Source organism: Dermacentor silvarum, chromosome 3, assembly GCF_013339745.2.
Source record: "Dermacentor silvarum isolate Dsil-2018 chromosome 3, BIME_Dsil_1.4, whole genome shotgun sequence".
Classification (NCBI taxonomy): Eukaryota; Metazoa; Arthropoda; class Arachnida; order Ixodida; family Ixodidae; genus Dermacentor; species Dermacentor silvarum.
Genome location: NC_051156.1, coordinates 34,005,848 through 34,019,881, shown reverse-complemented (window position 1 = coordinate 34,019,881; position 14,034 = coordinate 34,005,848). Strand labels below are relative to the sequence as shown.

Sequence of the window (14,034 nt, the reverse complement as noted above, 5' to 3'; positions counted from 1 at the left end):
AACACGTCACCAACGCCGCGCGCGGTCGGTGCGAACGCGGGCAAAACGGCGCTGCCGTCGACAACAGTTGTGCACGTTGTTTGTGTGACCGCACACAACCGCTGTCAAAACGTTGGCTACGTGACGAACGGCTAAACGCCGTTGTCGACACTGTTAGGGGAGAGGCGTGCATGCGCCGCAGTGGGAGAGCGGGCACGCACACACACAGTCTAGGGTGCTTCGATGCCCTCCTCGCCCAACACTCCCGTCCATTGAGAAGTCGCGTTTGCTCTCCGCCGTGCCTTCGCACCCCGTGAAAGCGCACGTCCCTCGCTCGCTTTCACTCGCACATACAGCATACGGCCAATGAGAGTTTTTTTCTATTGCCGGACGCGACGATCGAAAGGTGAGCCCTTAACAGCTTCGCTGTAATAAATCCTCTTCACGCTAGAGGAATTATGACTGCTTATAGACGAAGAAAAAACACCTGGAAGAAATTGCTACGCAACCACAGCTTTAAAAATTGTTCCGATTATGACGTACTGTGTCGAAAGCAACAGCTGAGTATTACATAAAGCATCTTGATTTTCTTTCCTGATGCGCATGAATTTCGCCAAGTGCTGATATGCGAAGGTACACGATAGAATTGTAACAGGTGTGACGACTGTTGAAAATCGGTGCCTAAAAAATGTATCTCATCTATACCGTTCTTTCCCCCGCTTCTTTACCATTCTCTCTAGCTTCGCGGATGATAGCTAGCTTCATGCTCGTCCGACGGTGAGACGTAAATAGTGTCATGCCATAGGGACGTCACAGTTGCGAGTTCAGTTTCCGTTTTCTGTGGCAAATATGCCCGAATTCAGAAATCAGCAGCGTCGAGTTTTTGCACATCCCGAACACTTTCGAGCTCTTTTGATGACGGGCTTAACATCTTGCATTAGGATCAATTTCCTGACTTTTTCGTCTAAAATGTTAGTGCATGCTAAATCTATATGTATAATTGCTAGCACGAGTGTAGAGTGAACGTCTGTATGGTATAAGCAATACTGGGGAAATCATCCGAATACCTAATAAATCTCAAACGCATTTTCCTAAGCCAGTCGTAATAACATAGCGGAACTGTGAAATTAATGATGTAAAATGATAATTCCTTTGGATAGAGTTCCTGCGACATTTTCTAATGCACGTTTCTGAATGCAGCGCGCGGGACAGGCGTATGTCTAGCAGACGTCATTGTAAATGTGAGCCATTCTCCGAGTGAAATCCTGAGGTGTCCGGTTCCCTACCGCAGTACAAAAGGTTTGTCTTTCGACGAAAGTACAATCGCACTTGTCAACTTGTTTTGTTCCTGGAAGGGCTTTCGAAAAGCACGCGCAAAGTGCGCAAGAGATGTGTAAGGCGAAACGTAACAAAAGTGGTGCTCGAATCATCCAGCCGACGCTCGCACAAATCACTTGGGAGCGACATGCCCGCCGTGCCTGAGTGGCGCCTGGCGCCTATGCAACAGCTACTCGCCGTCCTGGTCGCCTGCAGCAACTTCTTTCTGGCACTCAATACAGTTGGATCGGCATTCATCCTGCCCGGGGGTTTGTCCTTCAGATGTGGAAACAACTCGTCGGGGGATCCGTGCGACATCCTGCGGCGGGGCGGCTGCGACCGGGTGGAGTTCGAGTACTCGGCCGTCTACGGTGCCCACACGGCGGTGAACGAGTTCGAGCTGGTATGCGACCGGCGCTGGTTGGCCGCCTCGTGCCAGAGCCTGGCAATGGTCGGACTAGCGCTGGGCGCGCTCGCCTTCGGCCGCATCTCGGACCGCAGCGGCCGGCGCGTCGCACTGCTCTGCGGCGCCGGCGTGCACGCCGTCGGTAGCCTAGCCGCGGCGCTCGCTCCCAGCGCCGCGGTATACGCTCTCTCTCGGCTGGTCACCTCGCTGGGTGCAGCGTCGGCGCCCTCCCTGGACGTGTTGCTGGTGGAGTCGCTGGTGCCGGCACTGCGGAGTGCGGACAGCGTGGCAGTCTCGCTCGGCTTCTCGCTGGGCGCTATCTGTGCCGCCTGGCTCACCCCGACGCTGTCCAGCTGGCGCGGCCTGCATGCGCTCATGCTGCTCTATGCGGCCATCGTGTTCGCGTGCTCGCGCCTGCTGCACGAGTCGCCCCGCTGGCTGCTGAGCCGCGGGCGCCTCGACGACGCCCGCGCCGCCGTTGCCCGCACGGCTCGCTTCAACGGTCTGCCCCGCGGAAAGGTGCAGATGCTCGTGCAGGGTTTGGCCAGTGAGGAACGCAGTGCGCCAGCGACTCCACTTCACCACATCGTCCGTTCTCGAAATCTGCGTTCCTACACCGCCTTCATGTGGTTTCAGGTGAGCCTGAATGCTCCACGCTCTGGCGAGTCCTTTCGTTGGCCTCCTATAAGCGCAAGAAAGAAATGCAATCTGAAACAAGAGATGTTCCCAGAACCGACAAAAAATAAAGCTGCATGCATGCGCGAAACCTTACATTTGTTACAAAAGTGATCGAAATGAAAAAGTTGACAATGTCATAAAGATTAGAAAAAGAGTCCGATGGTTGCGTTCACAACGTTCAAACAGCTTGGTATGGGTGTCGAAATATGTTGCAGTAACTTGATTCGAGGCCCCATTTGTCTAATGCGCGTGTTTATTGACATTTTCTTCCAAGGTCTGTAAGCCTCCTTTTGGCTTCGGATGAATCCACTTGAGACTAGTTGTGAAGGACCGTTTGTTGGTCCAGTTGGTCTAACATAGTTACTTCCAGACATAGCGCAAATAAGTACACACACACGAAGAAGAAACGACAGGCGCGGACGAGCGCTACTGTTTAATACGCCCTTCGATTTATAAGGTCGTGTCACGCCCCCTTCCCTATGCGAAGGCGATAAAAACAAATCTAAAAAAGTGAACAATACGTACTACTGTCTGCCTCGGACAACAGAGTAATCCAGTTCGCAACTGTGCAAAAGAATAGACGCTTCGCTTAGACATATAGCTCAATTCTTGAGTATAAAGAATGCTTCTAAAGCCACTGGAACCATGTAGTTTGCAGATTTGTCTAAGATAGTGGTCTCATAAAATCGTGCCTTGCAACCACACGTGGTCAACCAAATTTGTCATCTTTTACAGCGAAGCTGTATACCTCTCGTTGGTCGGAAATTTTGGTGGCGTAAACACAAAACGCCACGATAACAATTGAGGGCAAACGGGATAGCTTTCATTGCTTTGCGATCAGGCATACAGCATATATATATATATATATATATATATATAAATATAGTTCAAAAAATAGAAGCACGTAGGAAAAACATAACAGGACTTTACTGACGTTTAGGCCGGGGTCCGGCCTTCATGATGAGGCACGCATGCGCGAAACTCTTGATGAAGTCCGGACCCCGGCCGAAACGTCAGTAAAGTCCTGTTATGTTTTTCCTACGTGCTTATATTGTTGAACTACTTCTGTGCCGGCTCCTGTTATTCTTTACTTCACATATATATATATATATATATATATATATATATATATATATATATATTGTTTGGATTACCCTCAAGGCCCGGGGGCATTGCAGAGGGGAGTGGTATGAACAGTTTCAAAAGGTTACAAGAATGCAGTATGTTACAATAAAACGAAGAAATAATTATTGCTGATATTATACAATGTTAGCTTAGGTACAAATGAAAGGAACATAAATCCAGGTTAGGAAAACTAGACAGTAATAATGTTTGATGAGTACAAATAACTGCTACTTATAAAATATTAGCTATTGCTTGTTTAAAGGCATTGTTATCAGTAATAGTAACGATGTCTGCAGAGAGGTTCCCGAGATCTTCGCGGAAGAAATGACTGAAAAATGCTTTTGTTGTGGCACGATAGAATACTTACTTTGAGATAATGATCAATGCGATGAGAAACATGCATTGGTGGTGTAATTAAATAATTTCGTAGCACAGTGTGATAGTATAGTTTATGAAACAGAGCTAGACGGAATATTTTTCAGCGAGAAGCTATTGGCGGTAAGTTGAGGTTACTTTTCATAGTGCTTATGCTTGCAGTTCTAGTATACAGGGTGTTTCAGCGAACACTTTCAAAAATTTTTTAAGGTTGCCTGTGGCAGATAGCCCAATTCTAGTTCATGAGCTGGTCTACTCGAAGAGGCGGACAATACTTTCACAAGAAATTGAAATGCATAATCGAATCATTAACAAAAATTCACTAATTAAGTTTTTAACTAATTACCTGATGGCCCATATTGCAATCTACAAATTGTAGCCGTGGGGTTCACAAGGCGGATCCGCTTGAAATTAATTCTCCGGTTGACACCAGTTTCGAGATATTAATTCCCGAACTTTGCGGAAAAATGCATTGACGTTCCAGTCGATTGTGCTTCAATGCAGGAAGCGACGTTTTGTTAAGAAACTAACTGGAACGCCAATGCATTTCTCCGCAAAGTTCGGGAATTAATATCTCGAAACTGGTGTCATCCCGAGAATTCGTTCCAAGTCGATCCGCCTTGCGAACTCCACGGCTACAATTTGTACATTGCAACATGGACCATCAGATAATTAGTTAAAAATTTAATTAGTAAATTTTTGTTAATCCTTCGATTACGCACTTCAATTTCTCGTGAAAGTAATGTCCGCCTCTTCGAGTAGACCACCTCATGAACTAGAATTGGGCTATCTGCCACAGGCAACATTTAAGAATTTTTGAAAGTGTTCGCTGAAACACCCTGATATAGTGTACTGGAGATTATCGGTGCCGGCACGGTGAAGTGTGAAAGGGGAAGTCGACGAACTAGTAGTGCGCGCTCGATCGGTGTCCAGCTGAGACTGCTCCGTCTACTTGTACTTCGGATAGACGCCCTGTGGACTTACAAGAACGTCCCGTGACATCTCCAGTACAATAGAAAGAATGAAACGAACCGAATTATTTTGAACAAGCTCAAGAGAATTAATTAGGTTAACTTGGCATGAATCCCAAACAGCAGATGCATATTCTCATTTTGGGCGTATTAGTGTCGTATACAGCAGTAGTTTTAAAATTGGTGAAGCGGAATGAAAATTTCGGCGCAAATAACCTAACGTCCGGTTGGCATTGTTAATAATGTAATTAGCATGAACAGCCTATGACATGTTAGTCGTAATATGAACTCCAAGGTACTTATAGTTGTCAACGGTTGGCAATGTTATCCAGGTCATACTGAGGTAAGGCATGAGCCGCTCGGGATATTGTTATGACCTTGAATTTGTTAATATTAAGTTCCATTAGCTATTTCTTGCACCAGCTAGAAATAATGTTTAGATCGGCCTGCAGTGCAGTTATGTCGTCGGAGTTACCTATTTTGCGAAAAACAGCGCAGTCATCGGCAAAAAGGTGAATATTTGAGGATATTTCTAAAGGAATGTCGTTAATATGGACAAGAAATAAAAGAGGACCTAGTAACAGAACCTTGTGGTACACCTGAGCATACTTTAGTGAAGGAAGAGTTATGGTCGTTTGCACTGACAAACTGAAAACGATTGGTCAGAAAACATTCTATCCATTTTAAGAGGTTACAGTCAAGATTAAGAAGACAGTTTGTATAGTAATAGCCTGTGACATACCTTATCCAATGCTTAGGAGAAATCTAGGAAAATGCAGTCGGCAAATGAGGATTGATCTAGAATGCATTGTAACTTGTGGGTAAACAAGATGAGCTGTGTTTCGCACGAATATGTTCTCCGGAATTCATATTGCACTGACGTGAAAAATGAATTAGTTTCGAGAAAATCAAGCAGGTGACTATATATGATGTGCTCCAGCATGTTGCAACAAAAGCCGGTGAGAGATATTACTCTATAATTAGCGGGAGCAGATTTAACACCTGATTTGTGGATGGGAACCACCTTCCCACTTTTCCATTGTACAGGCAAAGTAGATGCGTCCAGTGATTGTTCAAAACGTTTGGTTAATATGACGGAACTGTAAGTAGATGTGTTCTTGAAAATTTTAGTACTTACAGTATCCTAACCTGGGGAAGTCTGTTATCTTAAATTTCCAATGAGTCGCGCAACACCAGATGTATCAATGACGATGGGATCCATGACTGAGTAACTATACTGACTCATAAAAGGTAAATGGGAGCTTGAAATTGGCGAGAAGTTTTTGTTGAACTCTGTGTTTAAGACCGAAGCACAAGAGTGAGCAGGAATAGGTTCACCGGAAGGATCATTCAATGTGATGCTATTGTCGGCAGAAGGGTTAATTAGGCGCCAGAATTTCGATGCACTGGTGCTTAGCAACGATAAGAGGACATTAGTTGGGAAATTAATCTTGGCGACCTTCAATGCATTTACGTACTCCATCAGCAGTTTTATATTTTTCCCAGCGTGATTCACTCAGTGACTGATTGGCTAGTCGATAAAGAGGCTTTTTCCGGTTTTATAAACGTCGGACATGGCTATTATACCATGGTGCCTGGGGATTATTGTGCGGACAGGAATGTATGTTACCCTTAGGCGTTCGACTTCGGCTGCAAACATGTTCCAGTTGAACTGGACAGAACGGTCATTACAACCGTGAAGAAAAACTGCAATAAATTCAACTAGCTCGTTATTTATGGCGTCAAAGTGAGCTCTCTTGTTTTCTTCATTTTGCTAGTTTGAACAGAAGGCGTGGAAAGAGTAAAGGTGAGCAGCGCATGATCACTGATGCATGGGTTACCGGGGAGGCGAGGTCGGGGCTAGAAGTCAAGATTAAATCTAAAGTGTTCGCCTAGTTAGGTTGGTTCGGTCACAAGCTGCGAGAGTGAAAAAAACGGAGCACAAATCTAAGAAACTGCTTGCCTCGGTCTAAAATGGCGATAAACTTGGTGGCTCTGTATTCCACGATATGTTTGGATAGTTGAAATCACCAAGCAGAAACAACGGGGACGAAGGAAAACGTGTGTGAGCGGTGTTAATCGTGCATTGAAGTTCGCCAAGGAATGTAGCTGTAGCGGACGGATAACATACGCCGATTATAACTTTTATGTGGTCAACAGTTACTGCAGCCCATACGATTTCGAGATTAATTTGTACATGAATGCAAGAAGATGGAATATCAGATGATATAGCCAGAAGAACACCGCCTCATCGACGCTCAGTTCGATCGAAACGGTAGACTGCAAAATTATTAGCATCCTGAAAAATTTCCAAGGCATGCACGTGGGCTGAAAACAATGTTTCGGTACGTGCTATAATACGTGTACAGCACGTGTCAATAGCAGAAGAGAGTGAATCATGTTATGAAGTACACTTCTGATATTAGTGAATAGGACAGTTAGGCGGCATTGTGAAGTACGGCCCCTCATTATTTTGAAGAAGCTTGTGCAGCGTTATCACCCGAGACGGTGCCAAAGTGTTGCAACTTGACCTCTTCAATTTTGTCTGTCTGCATGTTGTAGCAAAAACATTTCTTGTTTTTGTATAACTTGTTGTATCGAAGCTGGAACTGCGGTGCGTTTGGTTGAGCTTTGCCAAATTCAAGTAGTTTTTTTTTGTTGCGAGCAGTGCGCGCATGTCATTTAAGCAAATGAAATAAAACGCTCATTTGCTCAGCAGGGTCATCCGGCAGAGATTCAAGCTCTAAAGGGGCATTAGAACGTGTACCAGGCACAGCGTTCGCTTCTACGTCTCCCGAGCACAAGAGCAAGATTAACATAGAAAAACACTCGCAAGCAGTCTCGCAGAGCACCCGTGGGCACGGGAGAAGCAGTAGACATCGATCATCCGATTTCTTAGCATGCAAAGAAAGCTTGTTACACACCTGCACAGAGAAGAAACGCAGATTTGCAGCCATTCTGGTAGGACTGCTCTCGTGCGTACTGAAGCTGAAGCGGACGTGCTGGTCATTTAAAAGCTTGGCGGAAAATGATGTCGTCGTCGTCTGGGCGGGCCGCTTTTAGACGAGTTGCATCGAAGGCAGCGTGTGCATCTTTGGCGGGGCGATCCATCTGTGGTCAGACGGTGTTGATAGGTGCATGTTCAGAGGTTGCGCACAATCATGGCATTGGGCGCGATGCGCCCGTGACGCCGCCAGTACAGGCACCATGTGACCCGCTGTCAGAGATTGACACATTGCGACTGTCGCTATCAGAACTTGCACAAAGAAGAAACGCAGATTTGCAGCCATTGTGGTAGGATTGCTCCCCGTGCCCACGCATATATATATTTTCAGGGGCGCAGCAAGGGGGGGGGGGGGGGTGATGGGGCTTCAGCCGCCTCCCATCCCCCCCCGAAATTTCTTCCCGGCGCCCACCAAAACAACCACCGGCGCCGGAAATCATTAGAGATTTTCTCTGCAATGTCTTTTTCACGCTGGAAAAGACATTTCGGTACGAACATTGGGAAATCGGGCTGGATTTCGTGACAACGCTTCTGCGCTTGGAGTAACATAACGCAAGTAGCCCCATCCGAGCACAAAGTTTCAAGGGCTTTTCGATCGCGAGCGGGCGCGTCGCGGCATCTCGCAGCGGCCGTGCAATCTATATGGAGTGTATGGATTTCAATTCCGAACATTGTGGGTATAAAATACTCATAAACTTTTCACCCGAAAAGTGCACTGACATTTCCAAAGCCGTGCTTTATATTTGCAATTCTGGAACCTTACGGGTTTAATAATCTTATAAACTTGGGCCAACAAGCGTGCACTGGATCCCTCGTATTCACGCCGTTCCAGAGATGGAAGCACGCGCTCGAAATCTTCCATTCACGAAAATACTAAATATCACCATGACTGTCAGCTGGCAGCTGATAAATTTCTCCAAACATCTTCAGAAAGCGCGCCCAATGTGATCGATCAGCTGGACTAGGGCAGGCAAAGTAAAATAAGAGAAAACAGAAGAAAGTTAGCGGCCTATTATTGAGGCAGTTCTGTTTTGCGGGCGACAAAGTCTGGCTCTTCGTGGCCATAGGGACAGTGGTCCTATGGATTAAAGCAAAGTCCTGGCTGGAAATACTGGTATTTTCAAAGCGCTTCGCATGCGAGCTGATTGTGGAGACCTGAAGAACCATTTGGAAAGTTGCCGCTGCAATCCCTCGTATTTAAGCCCAGATGTACAAAACCAAATTGTAGAAATTTTTGGTGACATTATCAATGAAAGCCTAGATGCAAAAGTAAATGCTGCAGCTACTTCTCCGTAGTTGCTGAAGAAACGACGTATATTGCTGGAATCGAACAGCTTACTGTTTGCGCAAGGTACATAAACAAGGATGCGAACGACATCGAAGTGTATTTAGGTTTTAGCACCGGAATAGATGCCCTCGCTCATTGCGACTGGAGGTTCTATTTAAATTTGTACAAACTGCTGAAGATTCTCGTGACCACTTCCAGCGCAGCTAGGGAGAATATTTTTTAACATGAGATTACTAAAAAAAACTACTTGCGCTCTACAATGTCTGTGGAACGCATGGTTAGGCTGGCGCTTCTATACGCCCACAGAGACGTCGGCATCAACGTGTCCGAAGTCATTGACCGCTTCGCTAAACTTCCCCACCGAGTAAAGCTTTTCTTTTAGACAGCGAAGCAGCAAAAATCAATTCAAGTAAAAAGCACTGTGTCTTCAGAACTTGTAATTATGAAAACGTGTTTCTGTTCATAAGCTTTTAAAGCCGCAGAAATTTTCACCATTTATTGTAACAGTTAGCATCATGATCAAAATTATCATACGAATACGAAAATTAAGAGGGCATCAATAACCAATTTTGACCGACCTTGCTCATTGAAAGCCCGGTCCACGCTGCGTTTCCCAACAAACACACTCGGATATTGGGTAGTTTAACTTGTCGCATCATCTGTGGCTTTCGTTTGTCCTTTTCTTTCCTTTTTGGCTACCTGCTTTTATTTCTTTTTTGAAACGAAGCAATAGCCTTCTTTGATTTTGGGTGCACAATAACTGTTGCCGCTGTGCAGGCAGCTAAAATGCAGAATTTCGTACTGATTTCTGCACCTTCCTCTATTATTCTACCCATATGATGTTGTCGCGACCGCAGCATGGCCCAAGTACATATAACGATTTCTGCGATCATAGTATTGTTCTTGCCTGGATCGTCTGTCTTTCTGTGCGCAAATCTGTGACTGAGCAACATGTTTATTTGTCTTGTTTGGCACATTATATACAGTGGCGTTTGCTTAGATACGTAGATTTATTGGAGACTTATACGTACATTTAAATATCTTGTTGCGAGGTTTTGTGTATACAAGCAGTGAACTTTGTTTCCGGCGACACTTTTTTGCCCTTTATCAAGTTGTAGCTTCGCATTTGTATATTCTATTCTATCTTTGCAGTTCTAATGTATATTTTGCAGAACTCCTGCTTTTTATATGTACTCACTGTTGCGACTATCATCTCAGTGTAATTACAATACACGACCGGCAACAGCTGCTCCTGCGCAATCTATTGCAACGGAGGACAGCGTCATTGAGTTTATTTCTCTTGCCGTTGCACGTGTACAAAATGTAAACAAGGTTCTTGAATGACAAAGATTCATGAAGATAATTGTCCTCAACTTGTTCTTTTCATGGCCTTTACGTTTTTCATATCAGCTGCATGCACTGCTTCGCTGGTTTCAAAATGATATAGTTCTAAATTTCGTGTGATGTTTGCTTTACTTATTAATAGACACAAAGAAACCCGGAAGCATTGATATCAGTTATTTCTGCCACTATTTTTGGGACCTACTAATATATGCTTGTATGAAAAAAATACATACTTTGCTTGTATTCACAGTGCGTAGCGTTCAATTATGTGCTTGCAGCATCGAATATACAATGACATTGGCAAAGGCGACCCACTTATTACGCATGTATTTGATCCCCAGACAAATTCTATAAGAAGGAGGCTGCGCTGCAACCTGAGCCCCCCCCCCCCCCCCCCAGCCCGAACAAAATTTCCGGCTACGCCACTGATATATATATATTGCTACGAGAGACACATTCTGCCAGGGGCAGACGACAAAGAAGACGGTTCTGTCGGGTGCTGGTGGCTGTCCACCATCTTGGCTTCTGTGTCTTTGTAGTGCAAATACAGTGTAAATAGTCCCGCCTTGTGTCGTTTTACGTAACATCTTTGTGATGGAGGTGCTGGGTAGTTCCCTGTTTCCATCACGGAGCTCCGCAACGGCCGCTTCGTCACGCTTCCGACCATGTCAGTCGGTGCAGGCACAACGTCTTCACCCGCTGCCCCTCCCGTGGCTCCCACCTACATCGTTCTGCCTCCTGCTCGTGATCCTGGCGTCTTTTCCGGCCAGGATGGGGTTGACGTCGACAAATGGCTCAACCTTTACGAACGGATCAGCGCCAGCTACAGGTGGGACCCGACCCTTATGCTCGCCAACGTGATTATTTTACCTCGATGGCCCACCACGGGTGTGGTTCGAGATGCACGAGGCGGACATTACAAGCTGGGACTCTTTCAAAGAGAAGATACGCGACCTTTTCGGTGACAGCACTGGCCGGCAGCATGCTGCGCGGAATGAACTTGCGATTCGTGCACAGACATCCTCCGAGTCATACGTCTCTTACATCCAGGACGTTAACGCTCTTTGTCGCCAGGTTGACGAGCACATGCCTGAGTCCGAGAGGTTTTCTGATGTGCTCAAAGGTATCGCTGATGATGCCTTTAACCTGCTCGTCTATACCAACGTTGATACCGTCGACACAATCATCAATGAGTGTCGGCGGTTTGAACATGCCAAGAGCCGCCGTATAACCCAGAGATTCACCCGGCTGCCCAATACGGCTGCAACTTCATCGTGTGATGCCGTTCGCCTGCCGCCAACCTGTGACCACGTTACGCGTATTGTTTCATCGCGAGATTGAAGCTGCCTGTCCTGCACCTATTCCACCACCCGTGTTTACATCCCACGCCAGTGACCCAACAGTGTCAATGAGTGACCCATCAGTGTCCCTCATTCAAGCTGTAGTAAGGCAGGAGTTTGCCAATCTCGGCCTTCCATTGGCGTGCCCACTGACTCGTCCTGACGCTCAGCCTTATTCCTCTGGACCTTCTCGACGATCCTACACCTCTCCTGTCTCCTTCCGCAACCCTGCGGAATGGAGAACGCCCGACGATCAGCCCATCTGCTTCTCCTGTCATCAAGCTGGGCACATTCCTCGTTATTGCCGTCGCCGTTGGACCTATGCATCTCGCCAGACCTCCATGCACTCTACTCCTTTTAGACGTCCAGCCACTGGTTCCCCTACTTACTACTCGTCGTCCTCCCACGAGCCTCTTCCATCTGACGCCACTGCTGCTGTTCGCCGCTTCTCCCGCTCCCCGTCACCGCAACGCCGCCAATCCCGCTCTCCGCAGTCTCGCCGCTTTTCCTCGCCGTCCTTCTCTGGACGCTCGCCGCCGGAAAACTAGATAGTGCAGCTTATGGAGGTGAAGCTGCAATGCCGTCGTCCCCTGCAAATCCTCTGCTGACTCTACCCACTCACCATAGCCTTCTAGAAGTCAAAGTCGACAATGTTCCTGTGACCGCCCTCATCGACACTGGTGCACACTTGTCTATTATGAGCGCCCCTTTACGCCGCCGCCTGAAGAAGATTATGACGCCGTCTACGACACAGACAATACGTGTTGCCGATCGTGGTGCTGTTCAAGTGATCGGAATGTGCACCGCCCGTGTTAGTATTGCCGGTCGTCACACTGTCGTACTTTTTGCCGTCCTTGCTCACTGCCCCCATGACCTTATCCTTGGCCTTGACTTTCTTTCGGCACACTCGGCCTTAATTGATTGTTCTTCTGAAACACTCTGTCTCGATCTTCCTCTTGTATCAGATGCCTGCGAAACGACCGTCAGCCGCTTAAGCCCCACCGCTTTTGTTCGCCTACCGCCTCGAGCCGTTACGTACGTGTGTTTGTCATCGACCCCACCCGTTCCTAACGGCGACTATATCGTCACTCCGATTACTGACGTACGCCTGACGCGCAATGTTACTGTGCCACATACCATCGCGACATTAGCTGATAACTGTGTGTTCCTCCCGCTACTAAACTTTGGTCTGACCCCTCAAGTGTTGCCCCACAAGATGTCACTTGCCCACCTCACCGCTATAACAGACCATGACGTCATGGTTGTCGCCATAACTGAGCCTGAAGAAGCTGAAGCTTCCTGGTCACCAATTTCTGACGACAGCATTTTTCGCAAAATGATTGCATGAGACCTTTCGCCTGACCAGGCCGACGCTCTCTGTCGGGTTTTGGCCTCATACAGCGAAATTTTTGACATTCGTGATCGACCCCTGGGTCAGACTAAGATTGTCACCCACCGAATCAACACTGGCGACTCTTTGCCCGTTCACCGTCGACCTTACCGTGTGTCCGCATCAGAGCGCGATGTTATTTGAAAAGAAGTGGCGAAAATGCTTGCGAAGGACATCATCGAACCATCATCTAGTCCTTGGGCCTCCCCGGTCGTATTAGTAAAGAAGAAAGACGGCTCCTGACGTTTCTGCATTGATTATCGGCACCTCAGCAACATCATCAAGAAGGACGTGTACCCTCTTCCACGTATCGACGACGCCCTCGACTGCCTCCATGGTGCCACCTTCTTTTCATCCCTGGACCTTCGATCTGGCTACTGGCAAATCGCTGTAGACGACCTGGATCGCGAGAAGACCGCCTTCGTGACCCCTGACGGCCTTTACCAATTCAAGGTCATGCCTTTCGGTCTCTGCAACGCACCAGCCACCTTTGAGGAATGATGGACACACTGCTTCAAGGATTTAAATGGTCGACGTGTTTATGTTACCTGGACGACGTGATAATTTTCTCTCCCACTTTCGCAGCACACCTTGAGCGGCTTTCGACCATTGTAGCAATTTTCCGACGAGCTGGCCTCCAGCTCAATTCTTCGAAGTGCCACTTCGCTCTTCGTCAAATTACTGTGCTGGGCCACCTGGTTGACGCTTCCGGTGTCCGACCAGACCCAGCGAAGGTACGCGCTGTCACGAATTTCCCCGTTCCTCGATCTGTCCATGACGTTCGTAGTTTCGTGGGGCTGTGCTCCTACTTTCGCCG

General features: G+C 47.1%; 1 protein-coding gene across 1 annotated transcript; it reads left to right on the top strand.

Annotated features, from left to right (window-relative positions):
* Positions 1–1,444: 1,444 nt before the first annotated feature.
* On the top strand, positions 1,445–5,907 carry LOC119444290 (solute carrier family 22 member 13). The gene is made up of 2 exons (XM_037708713.1): positions 1,445–2,338; positions 5,899–5,907. Exons 1-2 carry the CDS (start codon positions 1,445–1,447, stop codon positions 5,905–5,907), a joined length of 903 nt encoding a protein of 300 aa, XP_037564641.1.
* Positions 5,908–14,034: the final 8,127 nt, after the last annotated feature.

What these genes read in the sequence shown, in the direction of transcription:
- LOC119444290 (XM_037708713.1), top strand. Translation starts at nt 1,445, where the DNA reads ATGCCCGCCGTGCCTGAGTGGCGCCTGGCGCCTATGCAACAGCTACTC.